This window comes from Pavona decussata, unplaced genomic scaffold, assembly GCF_977016875.1.
Source record: "Pavona decussata unplaced genomic scaffold, jaPavDecu1.1 SCAFFOLD_207, whole genome shotgun sequence".
NCBI classification, from domain to species: Eukaryota; Metazoa; Cnidaria; class Anthozoa; order Scleractinia; family Agariciidae; genus Pavona; species Pavona decussata.
Window position 1 is genome coordinate 1,756,233 of NW_028145612.1, and position 18,069 is coordinate 1,774,301.

An 18,069-nucleotide genomic window follows, 5' to 3' on the forward strand; every position below is an offset into this window, starting at 1 on the left:
AAGTTTATTTTTTTTTCACATTTTACAAACAACATTGATAGACAAAGAATCAGTCAATAAACACTCTCTAGCTCATTAAAAAAAGTTTTATCCGAACCAGAATAATTTGAAATATGTAGTGTAACCAATTGTTAGAAACTGGCATCGTTGAGAAATTGTAAATAGCAAGACGAAGAAGGCATCTTGAAAAGGAAGTTACGAGCTTAACCCTATTTAAAAACTCCGTAAAGATGCATTACTCATTTTTTTACTAAATTTTGGCAGAGAAATCTGTTTTTCTCTGTAATAATAAATAAAGGCAACTAATGCTGCTGATTTCTGTTTATTTCTTTGCTCCTTATACGAATGAACATGTTTTATTTATGTTGATTTCTCTGACTTTTCTTTCTTTTAACAGCGCAGGGAGGAAGTAAGTGCTATATCCTTTTTTCCAGTCTTTTCGATTATCTCTTAACAGGTGGTCATGTAATAACATGTAATAAGCTATGAATCAGATCATCTTTGCCTCATCTTGCTTGTATTTATTTTCCACCATTTCAAACTCAAGAAGGAAAAGTTTATTCCAATAGGTTAAGGTGAAAAAACTCGTTATTTTTTAGACATCTTTCTTGAAGGGGCGAAATTCTAACATGTCATTCACAAAGTTAAATTTTATTACATTGAAGGCGTCAAAAACTTGAAAACAATTCAGTTTGTTTATGTTTTGCCAAGATAAGGTCAAGGCAAATTTAATTGCTGGTTTAATTTAATGTTGGTTGTTGAAAAACGATCTAAATATTTAACATAGTCAAGGCGCTGAATGTTTTTACCGGTTATTCAAAATCGCTACAGTCTTCTGTCGATAAAATCTATGTTTGTTAGTAACCTCAGTGACCGATTATTACGTAAACGCGCAGTTTGATTGGCTACCCAGGTGCCGTCTGTCGATCGATAGACGGCACCTGGGGCTGGTCAATCTTTGAAAATGGCTTCCATTCGCGTTTTCGTGAAGTTTGTGAAGAAGACGTACGAAACGTTTTGTAAAGTGCCGTTCCAAAAAAAATAAACAAGGAAGCCACAAAGAATGGAATGAAGATTCTTGAAGGTAAATGAAGAAACATTTCCGAAATAAAATGCTTTATGATAAACCAACAAAAATCACGCTTACATAAGCCTAAGCTCCGTAAGTAAGTAAACCAAATAAAGTTGTCAAAGAAAAGTTTTGTTTTCGACTGGTTTTCAATCCAAAAAGAAATTACAACACCCATTGAACAACAAACAAAAGCCGAATTAAACGCCTGTTTGCAGAGGTTTTATTTGTTAGTGAGACACAATTGGAGAACCCTTCAAAGCTTCTTGACTTAAAGCCATCCGAGCGGCCAGCGAGTTTGGGAGCAAGCTAACCAATTAACAAGCGGTAGTCTATCGTCCGTGATTATGAATTTAAGGCAAATGATACGTTCAATTCTGCAAAAATCTGAAGAAAGCGGAGGGAAAATTGGTGCAGTTGTTCATAAAACTTCCACCACAAGCGAACAATTACAAAAATCTTTTTGAAAGTGGTCAACTGGGAGATGCAGATACGAAAGATCCTAAACAATAATAGCGAACAGTGTGGTTTTACACATACCTGTATGAATCCTCAGTGGTCCATTTCATTATTCAGCCGATTGTAGTTTGCTGTCAATTCTTTTTCAGAATTTGAAAATGAAAATGACTTTGAAATTAAGTTAGTTTGAGCTTTACATCATTTTTTCTTTACGGTTTGCAAGTTTCTGAGACTGCTTAATCTATGGCGAGATCACTGTGTAGATTTGTTTTTTCGATGAATGAACTTTGCAAATGCGCCACTTTGTCAGAGATCGCGAGATTTAGCATGCATCATTGACAAATGAATCAAACTTTATGAAATATATATTTTTTCTTTGATAGATCGATCACTGAGGTATGCTGAAACAATAAGACGGCTCGCTCTCGGTTTCTATCATCATTGATACTTGGCTTGCTCGGGGCTTCGCCCCCCGCCCTTCGCCCCATTGTTGTCTCGGTTAATAGGCCATTTTACAGTTGTGTGCTTAGTGTCCTGGCCTTGATACGAACCTCACTACTTTTCATATGAAGATCATGCAGTTCTTATGCTAACTATTTGCACTTACATATGAAAAGTGGTGAGGTTTGTTTCAAAACAAGGTCACCCCCAGTTTTATTTCCAAACAGAAGCAAGGCAGGATAAAACTTTAAGTACCATTCGTTTCCGTCTCTTGAAAAGATCCTGGAATATTAATATCAAATATTTATACAGGTTTAGCCACTTGAGTTTTCATGGTGGCTCTACTCTCATACTCTTGTGCAGAAACTGTTTGATCTCTTCATTCCGTTGTTCTGTCAACACCTGTGCGGAACCACTCAGAGTCTGTCTTTCTGCGTTGGAAGTTTGAACGTAAACCCGCCGTAAGAGCTGGTCACGCAAGGCCTTAAAATGTAGCTTGTATTTGGAAATCGACACAAAGAGGCTACTCACTACAGTCAACTCTGGTTAAAGCAGACAGCCGTCATTTAGTGTCCGTACTAGCGGCAGTCCGCAATAGCGGGGTACGATGAAATTGTCCTGATTTCAAATTGTAAAATTGTCACTATAATGTTACCAGCCAAAGAAGAGGGAATATGAACTGCATATTCTACACAAATACACAACTCAGTCAAGAGCAAAAATAGCAACACCAACTAAAATAACACGAAAGCAATGAAAATACTGTACAGTGGAAATACTTTGAAGATGAAGCAAACACCCTGGATGCATTAAAATACATAGGTATATATTTTTTGTCTGTTAACAAACACAAAAATACAATATGCTGTTCAATACGCCCAAGACGTTCGTTGTAACGAGAGTCAACAATGAAAATGTTAGTTTTGAACAAGGTTACCGTATACCTTGGTGTCTCGCCTCCAAGCGATGTAGCGCTTCCGGTTTTAACTGTAGATACCTACGCCCTTATATCAAATTAAAGTTTATAGATCTGGCTATCAAACTGTACCAAAAATTTTGAAATAAAATGAATTGTCGAATTTTTCACGACCTCTAAGAGCGAGCCTCTGAATCACCTTTTGAAAGTCGAAGCGAATTTCGAGTTTCGCTTATTTAATTTGCTCCTCAGTTTCCGACCCAAAGCGCTAAAAAATCGTGTCTGCGTTATGCCATATTCAATTGCAGTGAAAAGTTACAAAACATTTTTGAAATAGGATTAAAAAAATGTGGAGTGATCGTGCAAAAATCGCTCGCGGACAAAAAATATTTTGATAGAAAAAATTCGCAGACACGTTTTTGTTGTTTATATGATAAACTAGCTGCTGTCCAAATTTGAAGGCAAACGAACAAATTCCCTTCGAGTTTTAGCTCTTTAAAGTGTTCCCTTCAAGTGAAAAATTGATTCCAGAAAACACCGCTAAAAATTCGACAATGCATTTTATTTCAAAATTCTTTGAAAAGTTTGACAGAGCGTATGCAACCAATCCCAAGGGATTCCAATGACAATGGCGTGGTGACCATGTTGGCTTACCAAAACAATCCCAGCAAATGAAAAATCTTTTGTTGACGGTACATCAACATGGCGGCGATGACGTCACGTGCATACGCTCCATAGCCAGCTCTGTGAGCTTTAATTTGAAATAGGGGTTTAGGTATCAACAGTTTAAACCGGACGCACTACATCGTTTGGACGCGAGACACCTCTAAATGTGTACGGTAACCTTAATTAATAGCTTTTTCTTTCAAAGTTCAACAGAGCACTGGTCGTGTCCTGACCAAAAATGACCCGAAGTGGAGATCAGGAGGAACAACCTTGCAAGGTTACAGCACTCAGCAATTCATTCCTGCTAACCCAATCAAGGTTGATCCTTCCATGAAGATTGAGTTGGTGCTGAGGCTGGTAGCAAGGTAATACCTCACACGTTACTGTAACTCCAGGCTAAACACAATTGGATTTCTTTAGATACACGGCTGTGTCGAAATTTCATATTCGCACTAACTATTCCAAAGATTAATAATTTATAGGAGAATCATTCCTGACGTCAATGCTTACATTTTGACTCATAAGTTTAAAATAGGCTACGAAGAAACGGACACCATGCATTAACTAAAAGAACATACCATAATTGGTAATTGGGATGAATATCAGTACAATATGCTAAATATTCTCGGAGACATTAGCTTTCCAAAAATTTAACCCTATATATAGAACGTGCTAGTTTTACTTTGTGAGCGTCGGGAGCGGGAAGGAATTCCTATCTTTCGCTCAATAACTTTGCGAGTATGAAAACAATGACAAGGAGATGTGGACGACAAATAGTACGCACAAAGATATTTCCTTAGAGGTTCGCAAAGGGAAGTAATGACATCATATGCTGTGACAATTATGTTACAATTTGTATTTTCTGATTTAGCCAAAACCTCAGAAAACAATCTAAATTGATCAAAAATAAATGAAAATGAACTGAAAAACGAAAATGAAATAGAAACGTGAAATTAACTGTAATTTTTGTACATCGAAATTAGGAATCTCCTTGAATTCTGAAAAACTGCCTGTCAAAAAGTTGGTTGCCATCAAACTCAGTATACCCTAACCTAATAAAAAAAATTTTTCTCCTGATAAATTTTTGTAAACGTCACGTATTCTCGTGTTGTTCACACAAAATTTTGAAATTAAAAGTTATAAACGCTTAAAGTCCCTCCCCCCTTAAGGGATAAAATTTACAAAGAATGTGTGGACATACATTCTTTGTAAATTCGTGATACTTGGAAAGTTCACTTTCCCAAAAATGTCTCATTGACCATACTCAAACTTTTAGAGAGTACTAAATTTTGAAGCTCTTTTGATTGTACAACGTGCATTTATTTGTAGCTAGTTTGTCGTTTATTGTAATATTGCTAATGAGGCGAAACAGTTAAGAAAGAGCCTTTTATTCGTCCAAGCACAATCGCGCCGAATAAAAGCCAAAGACAATTAGCCGATCAATTCTGACCTCCAACTCCCCAGGGAACCCCCTAGACATGTGACCGTGCACTGTGCCCGAAAAGTGCAGAGTGCGGAATTTGAGAAGCAGAATTCGTGCGTTTTTCTGTTTTTCGCTTTGCGAGCGCATGGATCACTCGAAATGGCTTCAAAATAACGGATTGTGAAGCCAAAAAATTCAGTGTGTCCTCACAGACAGAGCACTAAAGGTAAGGTATTTGAACGGCTTTTCGTCCCAGGGAGGCGGGAATTTAAACAACCTATAATTAATTTTGAAAAGGATTACCCGACGAGGATTTTGAAGTTTCGAATTGATCGGCGCATAAGAGTGTAATCTGTACTATATTCGATCTATAGGCCCCTCACCTCTCAAAGTAAAGCGTATCAATTGTTGCCTGTATTGAGCTGATTTTTCGTGACTTTTCTCCAGTTTTTCACGGCGTTCTGGATCACTTCCAAAGATACTAAAATTGACAATTTTAACAAATTTAGACAAATTTATTCTTAGAGCGCAAGCACAGCTTCGAACCAAATCAGGTAAACAAAACACGGTAGCCGGGGTGATATTGTCCCCACGTCGAAGTCATTAGAGGGAGTGAGATTTCTTTCCTCTATTAACAATTCTCCATTCTTTCGCCGTCTTCCACTGATTTGATCTGAGGTAGGACTTCAAAGTAGATCAGTCAATAAACATGCACCGCTTGGTTAATTATGAAATATTTTCTTTTTTCGCTTATAGAGAGGACGAGACAGAACTTGTATTTCCCAAAGATGAATGCAAACCACTTTCTACCCTGTATCCGCCAGCAGTTCCAGAGTAGAGAGGAAATGATTCCGTGTGTACACAAGCCACTAATACTGCTGTACCTACAAGGAATGCTATCTTTATATGTTTAATGTTATATGGACGTCATTGAATTAATCATTCAGATAGATGGCTTCCTATAGTCGCATTTGTCTTTTAGTGGCCTTCTTGATGTTTCTTGAAAAAAGATATGTATAATTTTTTTTTTGTTTATTTCATAAGGGGGACTCCTTTATGACTAAAGAGTTCAAGCACTGTTTTTCAGACTAAACTGTCATTAAAACGTTAAAGTGTATAAGACCATTCTTGTGCTACCCAAAAATGCGAAGAATCAGAATTGAAATGTTAACCGTCGAAAGTAGACTAGAGCGGTTCTCGGTTGAGCATGCTTTACTTCTACGCTGTGACATATCACAAAAATATTCAAAAGCTCGCGCCACTTTCTCAGCCAATAAAAAGCATACCACAAATAGTGACGTACTCGCAGTACGTCTTCCCGCGCGTGACGCGTGACGCGTGTACCTGCTTCGATTTCTCATTGGTTCTTACTGTTGTTTACATTCGTTGAGTTGTTTATGTTAGGACTAACAAAACTCAACCAAAAACCACTTTAAAAGCAAACTATAGCAGGCATACTCATAAACGGAAAAAGCGAGATCTCTTCATTTTCCGAGTATGCTGAGTCACTACGAAAAAAATTATCTATCATTTATTCACCAGGCTTAATCCAATCTATAGCAATTAGGACTCAAGGTAGTACTTACATCAATTTGCAGAATTTAATTGACCTCGTTTACAGCAAAGCAAGAAGGAACTGATTTCATGCAATTTTTTGATTTGCTTGTGGAGGTTGTGGGTTTAGACCAAAGGTTAACCGTAGTATGACCGACAAAACAAATATCCAGTCTTTTGAATATATTGAAGCAGCTATATGTTTTTGAGCCTGTAAAAGGTCTTGCCATATTCTGTTTCATCATGTTTAGTTCCAAATACCAATTTCTTGTTTCCTGTCATAGCGATTGTAACCTAATGAAGAAAACTCAGATTCATAATTATACAACTTTTGCTCTTTCAATTTTAGCAATGTTTTAATTGTAATGTGTTTAATGTTTCGATTTTTGCGGGTTTTTTTTTTTCGTACTGTGAGCGAAAAAATGTCTCGGTTAGTTTTGTTATGCATTTGTCCGTTTTCAGTTGCTCCCTACACCCCAAAATCTTTTGGTTTTCTTAACCCCTCAGCATTTTGACGGGCGCGTGGGTGATGATTTAATTTCAAAACTTCCACTGATCATGAAGTAAAACAAAAACACCCATTATCTTTTAATACGATAACAGCGACAGGAGCTTCACTTTTACTTGAATTTGGTGTTTACTGAACTATTACTAGCTATTGATATCTTTTAAAACCAATGCTATTGCCTTTCAAGCTTGCTTGACGATAAAACGCCTTTAAGAACACTTCATTTCAGAAGCCAAGTTTCACTCTGAAAGAATTATAAAGCTGTTCTAAAAGAAATCTATTGTGAACGAAGGTAGCAGTAAATACATTATCAGAATGTATTTTAAAAATGCTATTGATTCAGTTGGGCGTAGCAGTCAGGAGTAACACAAGCCTTAGTGATTATACTGTTTCAAGGCAATCATTATCAAAAAGTCGCGTGAAGACGGGTGAAGCTGCACTCCTTGCCAGGAAAAGATTCTAAGATTATTAAAATCTTTTCGCGTAGACACCTGCACTCCAGAGAATCTGTTACGGTTCCATTAACAAATTCATGTTCTAGTGAATGTCCGCTATAGCGGAAGCCCTACTTAAAAGAGGTGTACTATTTTTAATAAGGATCCAATAAGCGCACCAACTCTAACGAATTACAGGAGTAATAAACACCCCCAGTCAAGTTACCGTTCGTCGGTCCTAAGGTTATTGACGATCACAGCGAAAATTTTGACGAAGACATCTTGAATGCATGTTTTGTGCAAATTTATTTAATAAATTTGTCAAACTCATGGATAATTTAAAAGACAAAGAAAATCATGCTCCGTGACGTGTTTGTATGTCTGGTGAAAAACTCCTCATTTTTCTATCCTTAATTTCCTCTTCAAAATCCGTTTATTTGAGAAGCAATATCAAACACTCGCCACAGTGTTTCATCACAGTATCAAAAACCTCGAAGTTCGTCAAACATACTCCGCTACGCGTACTGTCTCGTGTTAAACTTTGATATATTACATTAACATGGACTTGACTTTCATTTTATTTAGATGCATTATTTGCAGGTTGTGTATAAGCTTTTTTGTTTTCAGTTTATCTCCGAAGTTTTAAGATTGATAATTCGAGCATTTTTAACAGAAGTCCTTGGCTGGGATGATTGGGCAACCACTGCCTACGTTTTTAAGATTAGCGTCATCATCATCATCATCATCATCATCATCATCATCATAATTTAAAAGACAAAGAAAATCATGCTCCGTGACGTGTTTGTATGTCTGGTGAAAAACTCCTCATTTTTCTATCCTTAATTTCCTCTTCAAAATCCGTTTATTTGAGAAGCAATATCAAACACTCGCCACAGTGTTTCATCACAGTATCAAAAACCTCGAAGTTCGTCAAACATACTCCGCTACGCGTACTGTCTCGAGTGAAACTTTGACATATTACATTAACATGGACTTGACTTTCATTTCATTTAGATGCATTATTTGCAGATTGTGTATAAGCTTTTTTGTTTTCAATTTATCTCCGAAGTTTTAAGATTGATAATTCGAGCATTTTTAACAGAAGTCCTTGGCTGGGATGATTGGGCAACCACTGCCTACGTTTTTAAGATAAGCGTCATCATCATTATTATTCTTTTTATTGCTATCATGATTATCATTATCGTTATGTACTGATAACTGCTGCGCAGAAAAGGCAAAGTAGACGTTGCTGCAGTATATTACTGATGCAAAGTTTAAAGTAATGGGAAAATTCGCATGCATGTTTGTGTGTAGTAGCCGTTGGTTTTTTGTACACCTCAGGTGTTCACAACTATTGACATGGACAAAAAAAACTTCTTAACCCTCTTTACTCACACAGAAAAAACTTGGAATTGGTCAAAACACAGACAACTTGAAACACAGTAGAGAGAAAGGGTACGTAATAGCTTTTTGAGATCTTGGAGAAGGGAGAGAAAGGATCTTATAATTCACTTAGTCATGGAAGTGTGTGATGATAAAAGGTGTTTAAATTATCCATTTTTCATTTTCATTTTATTTATTTCACCACACACGTTACAAAAAAAATATGAGCGGAAGGGAAAATATTACAAAGAAAGTGGCGTAGAAGCGTTAGAAGAAACAATAGGGCTTATAGAATAGGGCTTCCTCGTTACAGTGCTGTTACATACAATGTTTAAAGACTGTGAACCTGCTGATACAATTATAGTTGGACAATCATTAAACGAACAGACGGAAAACGATGAATAAACATTTGAGGAAAAAAAATGAGAAAAATAACATCCAACGTTAAAAATCATGATAACAGATCAAGTAGTTGCTCTAGATATATTTTTTACGGCTCGTTCGATGCATGTAAAGAAACAAAAAACTATACATAACGATACAGAACCAGTTATGATAGTAAAGTGATCTGAATCTAATGCAGCTCATTTCTGTTCAGCAACCATGCTCAGAAATAATTGTCTTCCTTCAGCAATCATCAAAATATAATCTTATATGAATCAGTTCACAGTCATGAAATGCTCTTACAACTTCCTCAGCGAACAACTGAAGAAGACACGTTTGCCGATCCAAGGGATTCCGGCAACCCTGCTACTAGTAATCTTCACAGCCACTGACAATTTTGAGATGCCAAATAAAAATAAATACTAATATGGAAAAGTAAATGCTTTGCAAAATTATCAGGGTTAAAAAAAATAGCATGATGGGTAAATGTAACTGCATGTTCATGTGATCTCACTTCAAACCGATAGCAAAATGAGATATATGTTAGGTTTCTTTACGTAGTTATTGGCTGAATGGTAAGAAGACTTCAGTGTAAACATGATTGAGTTAAATATTGGAAATTGAATATTAATTTTGTATGCGGCAAACCTTGAACGCCAGATTTCTTTTGCTTAAGCCCCAAAAGACACTGGCATTATTTTGTTGAAGCCATTTAAGTTTAAAACATATTGGGCAACTAAAAGTTAAAAGGTATTACAATAACCCTTATCACTGTGAGTAGATTCCCCCTCCCCCTCCCCGCACATTTACCCTGTGGTTTCTGAGAGAACAAAAAACTACTGCAGTTTGTTTGACCAAAAGAAATTATCATTTGCATTTCATATATAGGGATTTTAAAATAAAAAGAGTGCGCCCTCTTCTTTACTGAGACGTTACAAAGATGGTAAACTTATTATCTAGCATGATAGGTAAAGATACCCGAGCCATTCAATGGAAATCATTGCCCTTCAAACTATAGCAGTATTGTGAGTTTAATTTTCTCCCCCTTTCATAAAAAACAACACACAGATTATACTTCAGAACAGTCGCCTCATATAACAATGTTTTATCAACTTTATTTCGCTCTGAAATACAGTGCGTTAAAAGTAAAACTTGAATAATTAACATAGTCGGTCCATAAGTCCTTGCGCCCAACCACATAAATCCTCCATTTTATTTCGTTCTGAACCAAGATGTCCGCTCCTGCACGTGGTGATGACAATCCTTCGGATAATACAGCCATCTCACTTCCACGAGCTGGGCCGAAGGAAGGGGAAGGTAATGTACGTCCTGTCTCCCTCGTTCAGCAGATTTTTAGTGATCCCGAAGCACTAAATTTGCTTCGACAAGCTTTTAATAGCTCTTCACCCGATGATGGTGTCCACGGAGCGCCCAAGGCTCCAACCTCTGTTACAACCTCAAACACTGCCGGAGCTTTCAAGGCTCACTCGGAAAATGTAAATGACACCGCTACGTATACCCCGGCGACTAAAAGGCCAAGAGGGGCGGAAAACTACTCTGACGAGGTAGTTATATTAGAGCCTGATGGTACAAACCGGGCACTTCTCATCCCACGGGCGAGGATGACGAAGACGATGAACTTTGCCATAGCGCTCGCTGGCAAGCAATTGAACAGTTATCGGCATTCTTAGGCACGTTGCATAAGCCATTGTCTGCCTTTGAGCGAAAGGCAATTACTAGAAAGTATCCACGTCCAGATGTTGATGGTGTTTACACTCCCTTTTTGGATAACTATCTGCCATCACTCTTGCCAGGCGTTAAAAATGTCGACAAGGACAATAAATTTTTACAGGATCGCGTGTTAGATTCCATGGGTCCAGTAACCATGTTATTTGAGCATAATAACGGCTTCCTTGCTGAAGCTTAGCCAGGTGAAAATGTGATCCTCAGCTATGAGCAAATGAAGGATCTTGGAGCCATCACATCAAATGCTATACGTCTACTGGGTAATGCCTCGGCACTTTTGTCTAAGGAGCGACGTAAGGCTGTCCTTAACAAAATCAATTCCAAGGGAACTCTAACATCTCTTGCCTCAGAAGAGTTCCCGCAAGCTGGCAAAAGTTTGTTTGGAGAGGGATTCGAAGCAACGATCAAGACCAGATCAGAGACAGCAAAGACATTACTTTCAGCTGCTTCTGTGGGGCAACATTCACGACCTGCTCAGTTTTTTCAAGGCCGCACCACCCCCTTCAAAATACGAGGGAACCGTTGGGGTGGTGCCAGTCAAAGGTTTTCATATGCCAGCAACTTCAGCCAGTTTCGGGGTTCATTCAGAGGCCGGGGCAGAGCTGCCAGGGGAGCCCTGCAGCAAATCCCTCCAACCACCCAGTAGAGAGGCCTTCTCACTTACCACCAGGTATGATGTTACATTTAACTCCTTTAGCCGTAAATCACCTCCACCTAGGAGGACTCCTGAAACGTTGCGTTTCAAACTGGGAGATTATAAGCAAGGACCCTTGGATCTTAGAAACTGTTCAAGGGTTTCATCTGGATCTCATAAGTACCCCACACCAATTATCCGTCCCGCTGACAGTTCCTCGCTCAGAGGAGACTATGGCTCTTATAGACCTAGAAATACAACAAATGCTAGAGAAAGGAGCTATCCATGTGGTTCCCCCGGGAGAGTTACATCAAGGATTTGTGAGTTTAATTTTTCTAGTCCCCAAAAAAGGGGGTGGCCAGAGACCCGTCGTGAATCTCCGCCCCCTCAATCAGTTCATCCCTTACGAACATTTCAAGATGGACGCGAATCATATGCTGAGGGATCTGTTACGAAAAGGCGACTTTATGGTCAAGATAGACCTGAAGGATGCTTATTTCACAGTGCCAGTCTGGAAGAACTACCAAAAGTATCTGAGGTTTGTTTGGAAGGAAACAATGTACGAGTTTGGCTGCCTGCCCTTCGGGCTTGCAAGCACCCCCAGGGTCTTCACGAAACTTATGAAACCTGTAGTAGGCCTGTTACGCCAACTGGGCATCAGACTGATAGTCTATTTAGACGACATGTTAATAATGGCCCAATCCAGGGACATTGCCCTCCAACATGCCTCAACTGCCCTAGATCTTTTGCAAGGGTTGGGCTTAAACTATCTATAAACTATCTGAAGTCAGTCCTCGTCCCTTCCACAAAGATGGAATTTCTAGGATTTGTGGTAGATTCCCTCACTCTGTCTCTAGCACTTACCCGGGACAAAATCAGAAACGTGAGAAAAGAATGCCAAGCTTTATTAAACTTGCCACTAGTTACAGTTAGCCAAGTTACTGGGACACCTTACCTCTACCATTCAAGCTGTCTTTCCAGGGCCCCTCCACTTCCGCCACTTGCAAAACGAGAAAAACAGGGCTTTAGTACATTCTCAAACATACGACTCTGCTACTCCCCTTTACCCTCAGGCCAGGGAGGAATTGTTTTGGTGGAGGGACAATCTGGAAGCATGGAATGGAAAAGTTCTGGTTTCAGGTTCTCCGGACTTGGTATTCGAGACAGATGCCTCCCGACAAGGTTGGGGGCATTTTGCAACGAAGTATCCACGGGGGGTCAATGGTCTCAAGATTAATCTCTTCTCCACATAAATTGTCTCGAACTTTTGGCTGGGGCATTTGCTGTCAAGACCTTTGTGAAAGGCAAAGTTCAAATGCGAGTCCGCCTGTTAATGGACAATTTGACTGCCGCCCATTACATAAACAAGATGGGGGGCACGAAATCCCCTGTTCTGGCGCTTCTGGCATTAGACCTATGGGAGTGGTACCTGCACCACAATATCCTCATAGAGGCTCAGTATTTACTAGGGGCACTAAATGTACGAGCAGACCGAGAATCTCGGGTATTCTCAGACCATCACGACTGGAATCTGGACCCCTTGTTGTTCACGGAACTAAATCGGGTCTGGGCCCCTTGGAGGTAGATCTGTTTGCCTCTCGCCTTACGACTCAACTTCCACGATTTTACAGTTGGAGACCAGACCCTCAGTCGGAGGCAGTGGATGCGTTTTCTTAGGACTGGAGCAAAGTGAGGAAATATGCATTCCCTCCCTTTGCTCTAGTAGGCCGCTGCCTCAGACAGTTACTAGACCAGAATGTGTCACACCTTGTTCTAGTGGCACCGGTCTGGCAGTCACAACCATGGTACCCTTTGCTTCTCGAGTTGTGTGTAGCACCTCCAATTCTGTTCCCTCACTACCCAGGCCTGCTGACACGACAAGGGGAAGTCCACCCCTTGCTGAACCCTCAACTAGCAGGTGAGCTGCTATCCGCCAATCATATTCAGAAGCAGGCATTTCACAACCAGCTCAAAACCCTACTTGTTGCAGCCTGGAGGAATGGAACATCCAAAGCCTATGCATCAGCTTGGCTGGCTCGTCTCCTTTATCTTCGTATAATCCATCTTATACTGCAGGCCGCAAGCGGCCCTAGCATAATCTGTGATTTCCTGACATTATCAATCTGGCTAACTGATGGCACGCATTTAAACACTAGCTTAATAACACAAGGCAGAAATACGAAAACAACATTCCACATCAACTTTATGTATTTCTGGCCTAGAGTTTTGGACGTAAAACGTTCCAGGGGTGGGTGATCACGTGTTGTATGAATGGATGTTGGAGGTTGTTCGAAACAGTTTTAAGATGTTAATAGGCGTTTTATTATTATTATTATTATTATTATTATTATTATTATTATTATTATTATTATTAATTAACAATGCTTTAGAAATACACAGGCAAGTAAAAGCTAGCGATATAATGTTCCGACGTTTCGGCGATGTCATGACGCCATTCGGAATGAATAATATAAGCGAGTTCAACGGAGTAAGATCTTAGATTAGCATAATGGAGTAATTTAAATGAATACTTTGGCGCGGATCGAATCTGTTTGTACCACAGCTAGTTAACCAACAATGTGTAGTTTATCGTTTTCAATGTAACCTGTGCGATACAGGTAGCTATGTTGGTTATACTCGTGGTCATCTGCATGCGCGCGTTGTTGGCCACAACAGCACTTCATCCTCTGTAAGGAAACATTATGATAACGATCACGCGAGCGCAGTCCCTGAAGACCTCCTTAGCTGTTTCAAAGTACTGAAAAAATGCAGGAACAAATTTGATTGTTTAATTAACGAAATGCTGTACATCAAACAATGAAGACCACGCTTGAATGTACAAAGTATTCATTTAAATTACTCCATTATGCTAATCTATTAGATCTTACTCCGTTGAACTCGCTTATATTATTCATTCCTTGAGAATGGCGTCATGACGTCGCCGAAACGTCGGAACATTACATTGTATCGCTAAGTTTTACTTGCCTGTGTATTATTATTATTATTATTATTATTATTATTATTAGCGGAGCTAAAAGAGCTCCCGACGCTCGCCTAGACATCCATGCCAGAGGTTTTTAATAATAATAATAATAATAATAATTAATATTTGTAGGGCGCAAATTAGCATGTGCATATGATCAAATGCGCCTAACTAATTTTATATGTAAAAGATAAAAAAATAATTAATTAAAAATAGTTATTTAAGATTTTAATAATTACTTTTAAATATTGGATTTTTGGGAAAGACAAAGGTCAGCGTTCTTTGATGTACGGGTATGTTACCCCAACGCTGATTCTTATAGAGACCTGGACTTCAAGCAGATATGTAAGCAGCGCGAGAACGACAAGAAGAGATTGTATACGTGTGATGGACGTGAAACAGGGAACATTTACACCATTAGTCTTTACAACAACAGGCGGCGTGGGAGAGGAGTGCAAGAAATACCATGACAGGCTGGCAGAGCTAGTCGCAGCGAAGAAAGGAGAGAACTATGCCACCACTGTCTCTGTCTGTCTGTCTCATCGTTAGGTCGGCCTTACTCTGTCTTAGAGGGTCAAGAACAGTTAGAAGAGTAATTAGAAGAAATGTTTGAGAAGCGGACTTTGAATTAGATAAATGCCCCGCCAAAATCTAGGCCCTATGATTTTTATACATAATTTCTCTTGTTTCTTTTTTTATGACATAGTTTGATGGGGTTTTTTTAGGTAATAATATTGTTGTAACTTGATAAGATTTTTTTCCCTTTCCTTCAAAAAAAAATTGTTCTTAAGAATAGTCTTTTTTTATCGAAAAGAATTGTAAATAAGTTTTAATAGCTACTTTTAACCTGTAAATAACATTTTACTTAGAATATTTTAATAAAGATTATTATTTAAAAAAATTATTATTATTATTATTATTATTATTATTATTATTATTATTATTATTAATGTTGTGCATTAAAACAAACTTTTTAATCTTCCATCCTTGTGGTGATAATCCTTTGAAAAACGTTCCAGAACACAACACGTTTCTGGCTTCCTAATACTGAATAAGCACAATACTAATTTATCATGCGCTATCGGTTGCCGTAAATTTTAAGACTTCTGGTAACGGCTGTTTCCTACAGTAGGCTCCAGAAACGTAGACTGCAAGCAGTCCCTTTCTGGATAGTCGAGAGGTAGCGCGAAATAGCCGAGCGCGAAAAAAAAAAATAGAGCGAACGAGCGGAAGGGGGCTTGAGGAGAGGAGGAAAAAAGGGGAAAGGAACTGAAAATAGTTTAAAAGTGTTGACGGGCCTGCACGACTCCTGCAGTTCGCAAAAAGATTGGTTTTAAAGCCTTTATAGCTTATCTCTGCTTAATGATTCTTGATCATGAAGGGAAAAACTCAAATATACTGAATGGAGATTTCTTAATGATCATTCTGAGCCGTTAGGAGAAGATTTTCATATGCCATTAGGTATGCTAGCTCTGTGGCATTTGTCTAGGTTCACTGGCTCGGATTAACTGCAAGATATTAGACAGCGCTAAATAAATGGCATCTATGAAGACATGGGATCCGTGGATTTATTAACTGACTCGTGATTTCATGCTTATCTGATCTGCAATGAGATTGCAGGATGCTCGTTTATCACGTATATGATAGTCTAATAGATCCGCGTCTTTAGGAGACAGCGCTAAATATATGTCATCTATGAAGACATAGGATCCGTGGAATTCGTTACTCGTGATTTCATGTTGATGCTATAACCTGCGGTGAGATTGCAGGCTGTTCGTTTATCACGTATATGAGAGTCTATCAGATCCACGTCTTTACAAAGTTGATCACTGTCGTCTCTCGCTTTCGAGAGCTTTGCCCTCTTGCAGTTGTTTTCAGCTCTGTTGCTCGGTTCGTGACAGAAAGACAAGTATTATGTTCTTAGAGCTGACATGTATCTCCATTGTTTTGTGCGTTAGCTCGCATCCGGCTGACATTCAAAGCTAAGACAGCCAGTAACTTTCCTTCTCTCCCCCAGTCTCTTCTCGTTTATTTCTCCTCGCTCCAGTCTCTCTGCGCTATGAGCACACCATCTCGACTAACCAGAAAGGGACTGCATGCAGTCTACTGGAAACGAGGACGGAGAGAAAAATGAAAAAATATATATATATTTATAATTTGGAAGAGAATACTTCCTCATCGACTACTCCCGAACCTGAGTATGGTTGAAATGTTTCGATTTTCGACTCCAAAAGACCTATATTTTGACCTATATTTTGCTTCCGGCGTCCGATGTTTCTTCAATACTTTCAAGGTGTGAACTTTAGCATTTGTATTTGGAAAATCGCCTTTATATCTTGAGCCACACGCTAATGTCATTTTAAAATAAAGAATCGAATGGCGAATAGCGAACGGGGAATGGGGAATGGGAAAAATGGTAATGGCCAACTGATTAAAGATGATAAATGAGTAAATTGCGAGGATATTGAGGTAAGTCGTGATTATAACTGTTGACATAATTGACACCAGGTGTAACAAGACCTAACAAGGGTAAGCGAGCATTGAAAATTCAACCACTATCGGAACCTGCATGTGACTGTATGGCCAGATTGTGAAGGTAAGGGAGTAAGAAAAGGACGTAAGAAAGACAACAAACGGAAGAAAAGTTAAGCTTTTTTCACTTTAGTTTTCAGGATTGCAAGTCGGCTCGTTTGTCGGTCAGGGTTAAACAGGGCGAGTGTAACACGTGACGTGGGAGCCCGCGAATATCGGATCCCACTAGCATATGTGATCCCATGAGGCGTTGTTTTGGAACCGTATCTCGCCAGTTTCACTATCCCTCAGAGAAAATAAGAGACCACTTGTAGTACACAGTGAGCACGTCGGAGGAGGCAATAAGGACGTCACAGAAAACGTCTTGATTATCAGAACGCGGATCACGCTTAAATATATTTGCGGCAATTTCGAGGCTCGAAATGCCCACTTAAGGTGGTCTTTTACTCAAAAAGTTAATTTCTTAAGAATAGAAGTTGCCGGAAACTTTTACCAACTCTCTATAGGGATTCACGCCCTGGCTTCAAAATGAGTCTTTTCTCTAAAAAATATGGGTGTTTATTGTAAGAACGATATCTAACTAACGCACAGTTGGATAAGTATGCAATCAACTTAGATCTGTCCACAGATGAATTCTTTAGGGGATAAACCTCGATAATTAAGCAGCTTGGCCTCTTTAGAATTTATTTTTATTCTTTTTTTCTAAAAAGTAGGTAGAAGGGAATAAAAAAGAGGGCAAGGATTCACTTACTGAGAAGCCGTTATTTACGCTTGTTTGTGAACATTTAATAAATGTGTATAATTGTTGCTATGGTCGTTGCTATGGAAAAGTCGAATACTGCTGATTAGATTTTTGTTAAATCTCGCGGCTTTAATGCTGGAAATCGACTGAGATCATGCCAAGACAGCTTTCCCAAGTGTGTAAAGGTTACAATTT

At 38.9% G+C, this 18,069-nt stretch overlaps 1 protein-coding gene across 2 annotated transcripts in view; it reads left to right on the top strand.

Annotated features, from left to right (window-relative positions):
- LOC146460849 (uncharacterized) overlaps positions 1-18,069 on the top strand; it is a 93,802-nt gene that overhangs the window by 32,011 nt on the left and 43,722 nt on the right. The window contains exons 2-3 of one of the 2 annotated variants that reach the window (XR_014857522.1): positions 3,757-3,916; positions 5,731-5,904. Coding sequence is in view for 1 of the 2 variants with exons in the window: in XM_085087530.1 (XP_084943656.1) it covers positions 3,757-3,916; positions 5,731-5,812 (242 nt within the window). In the remaining variant the exon portion in view is untranslated. Of the gene's footprint in view, positions 1-3,756; positions 3,917-5,730; positions 6,097-18,069 lie in introns of those variants that run through there. The other variant, XM_085087530.1, reaches the window with a different exon arrangement.